General features: G+C 39.0%; 1 protein-coding gene across 1 annotated transcript; it reads right to left on the bottom strand.

Moving 5' to 3' along the window:
* Nucleotides 1–6: 6 nt before the first annotated feature.
* On the bottom strand, nucleotides 7–466 carry LOC141816197 (uncharacterized; the record flags this gene model as incomplete). The annotated part of the gene is made up of 1 exon (XM_074704024.1): nucleotides 7–466. A coding segment is annotated over exon 1 (460 nt), but the record flags the coding sequence as incomplete, so codon positions are not given.
* Nucleotides 467–2,576: the final 2,110 nt, after the last annotated feature.

The raw sequence follows: 2,576 nt of genomic DNA, 5'->3' as shown, positions 1-2,576 counted from the left end.
GTGGACAGCTAGAGCATAACTTCTTGAACCTTTCCCAATAATCATAAAGAGTCTCACCCACCACTTGTTGAATTCCACAGATGCTTTTTCTGATGATTGCTGTTCTTGATGCAGGAAAGAATTTCTCCAAAAATGCTTTCTTCATTTCGATCCAACTAGTGACATGTCCAGTAGGTAAGTAGTACAACCAGTCCTTAGCCACTCCAGTCAGGGAAAATGGAAATGCTCTCAACTTTATGTCTTCTTCAGAAATCCCTTGTGGCTTCATGGTCGAACATACTACATGGAATTCATGCAAGTGTCGATTTGGATCTTCTCCAGATAATCCCTGAAACTTCGGTAGGAGATGAATCAAGCCTGATCTGAGCTCAAAATCCCCAGTCAACTCTGGATAAGCAATGCAAGAGTACTGGTAGGCATCATCAGGAGCTGCAAGCTCCTTCATAGTCTTGTTGCGATTTGCCATTGTACTACTCAAATGTGACGAACTCCTATCAGTCAAGTTTGATGTGCTCTCTTGAATTTTTAGAGCTCTCAGGGCTCTTAATGTCTTTTCTAACTCTGGATCAAATTCTGCTAATTTACCACCTGTGCTCCTGGTCATAAAACAATCAAGAATAAGGAGTCAAGCAGATATACGATCAAATCAAGAAAAATAAAAACAAAAAGAAATATAAAACTATGCACAAGCAAAAATCAAACAAATACTACTAGTTTCCCCGGCAACGGCGCCAAAATTTGACAAGCCCTAAATTGGATGTCACGATAGGGCTTCAAATTGAAATTTATAAATTTATCGAAAACCCACAATTAATTACAAACAAATGCAAGTATAGGGGCCTCGAGTCGTATTTTTCCAAGGACTAGTAGAAAATTGTTTAATTCGAGCTTACGTGTCGTGTTTTTGGGGTTTTCTAATATAAATGGGGGTTTTGGTGTTTTTCAAATGAAATGTAAATGAAAAATTGGCAAATAAATGAAAAATGCAATTAACTAATCTAAAAATGAAATTATTGAACCAAGAATATCAAACAAACCTAAGTTGCAATTCAAAATCCTATTAAAACCCTAACTGTTCAAATCCTAAACCTAAATGCAATCTAAATGGATATCTTTTTAAAGGATCAAGCAATGTGATTTAAATCAATTCAATTCATTGAAACTTTATGATAACAATGCTAAAATGCAACCAACACTAATCAACCTAAACAAATCTATATATCCAAGTAGCAAATGGCACTAACAGTGCCACTTGAATCCAAGTTTTCAGATTGCAAGTGTTGAATCTAAGTTAAGCAAACTCAAGGCAAAACAATTAACTTAATTTAGCAATCAAACCAACATCAACACCAATTTTAAAGCAGTTTCTCAAAACGGATACATGAACACTGCTATTGGAACGTAACAGTAAAGAAACTAAACTAAGTTCAAGACAAATCAGATTGCAAGAAGATTGGTGTTAAACGCAAGCTAAAAACTCTAAAACAATCCAGAACAAATTTCAACTGAAGCATTAACCAATAACAATTCAACAAGGTCATGAATTTCAGAAACAAAAACTAAGCTTCAGAAACAAGCAGAAATTTCAGAAATTCAGAAACTGCAAAACGAAAACAGAAACTCATCCAATCCTTCCTCTTCTCCTTCGATTCTTCTCAACTGGTGTCAATCAAGCCTCTGAATCCAACCCTCCAGGCTTCAACAATCCCTTTAGAACCTTCAACGTGGTCGCTGGTGGTTTGCTCGCGTGCCAGAACCGGGAAAAGCCCGAAAAACCCTCTGTGCGGCTGAACAGAACTCTGCACGAGCCTTGTTGTTGCTGCAAAACTGGAATTCCTCCTTTCTTCTTGCTCCGATTGCTTGATTTGATGATATAGGAGTGTCCACGATCCTCAGAGAACCCCTCCAAGAACCGTGGTGTTCGGATTGAGCTGAAGAACGCCGGAAAAGGCAGAAAACAGAGGTGGCGCCGCCGGAGAAACCCTCTCCGTCGCGTTCGCCGTCCAGCCGCCGAATTATGCCCAATCGGCCGGCTTTAGGACTCTTCAGTGATCAAGGAACACAATGGAAGAAGAATTGGGAGGAAGGGCGCCCGTGGAGGTACGTCGCGAGGCAGGGGATCGCGCGGCGGGGGAACGAAGAACAGTAGCCGCCCCTGTTCATCGATTAAACTTTGGTTTATATAGTTGCGGGTTGATTAATCATGAATCCTGGCCGTCCGTTTTGAATTTGATGATCTGGACTTGATCTAGGGCTTTAGGGCAGCTTAGGACTTCCAAAAATTTGAGAGATCTTCATCGGGCTCGATCTAGGTCATGTCTTCCATGTTGGCTTGGTCAATTTGGGCAGATTAGCTCGATTTGATTGCGATTGAACTCGAACTTGACCCGATTTGAGCCCTAAAATCAAATAAACTCAATTAATGTAAAATTTGCCATTAAATCATAGAAATTATAATCAAACCTTCAATTATACCACATGACACAAATATAATCAAATTAATTCATTTAACAATTATTTTCATGTAAAAATCCAGAATTGAATTGATTAAAAATTGCATAAAAACCTTGACTCAT

The sequence above is a fragment of the Curcuma longa genome, unplaced genomic scaffold, assembly GCF_044706935.1.
Source record: "Curcuma longa cultivar G26 ecotype Majalengka, Jawa Barat unplaced genomic scaffold, ITB_CL_G26_1.1 contig_14901, whole genome shotgun sequence".
Classification (NCBI taxonomy): Eukaryota; Viridiplantae; Streptophyta; class Magnoliopsida; order Zingiberales; family Zingiberaceae; genus Curcuma; species Curcuma longa.
Note: the sequence above shows the minus strand (reverse complement) of the source record. Positions and strands in the feature narration are given on the sequence as shown.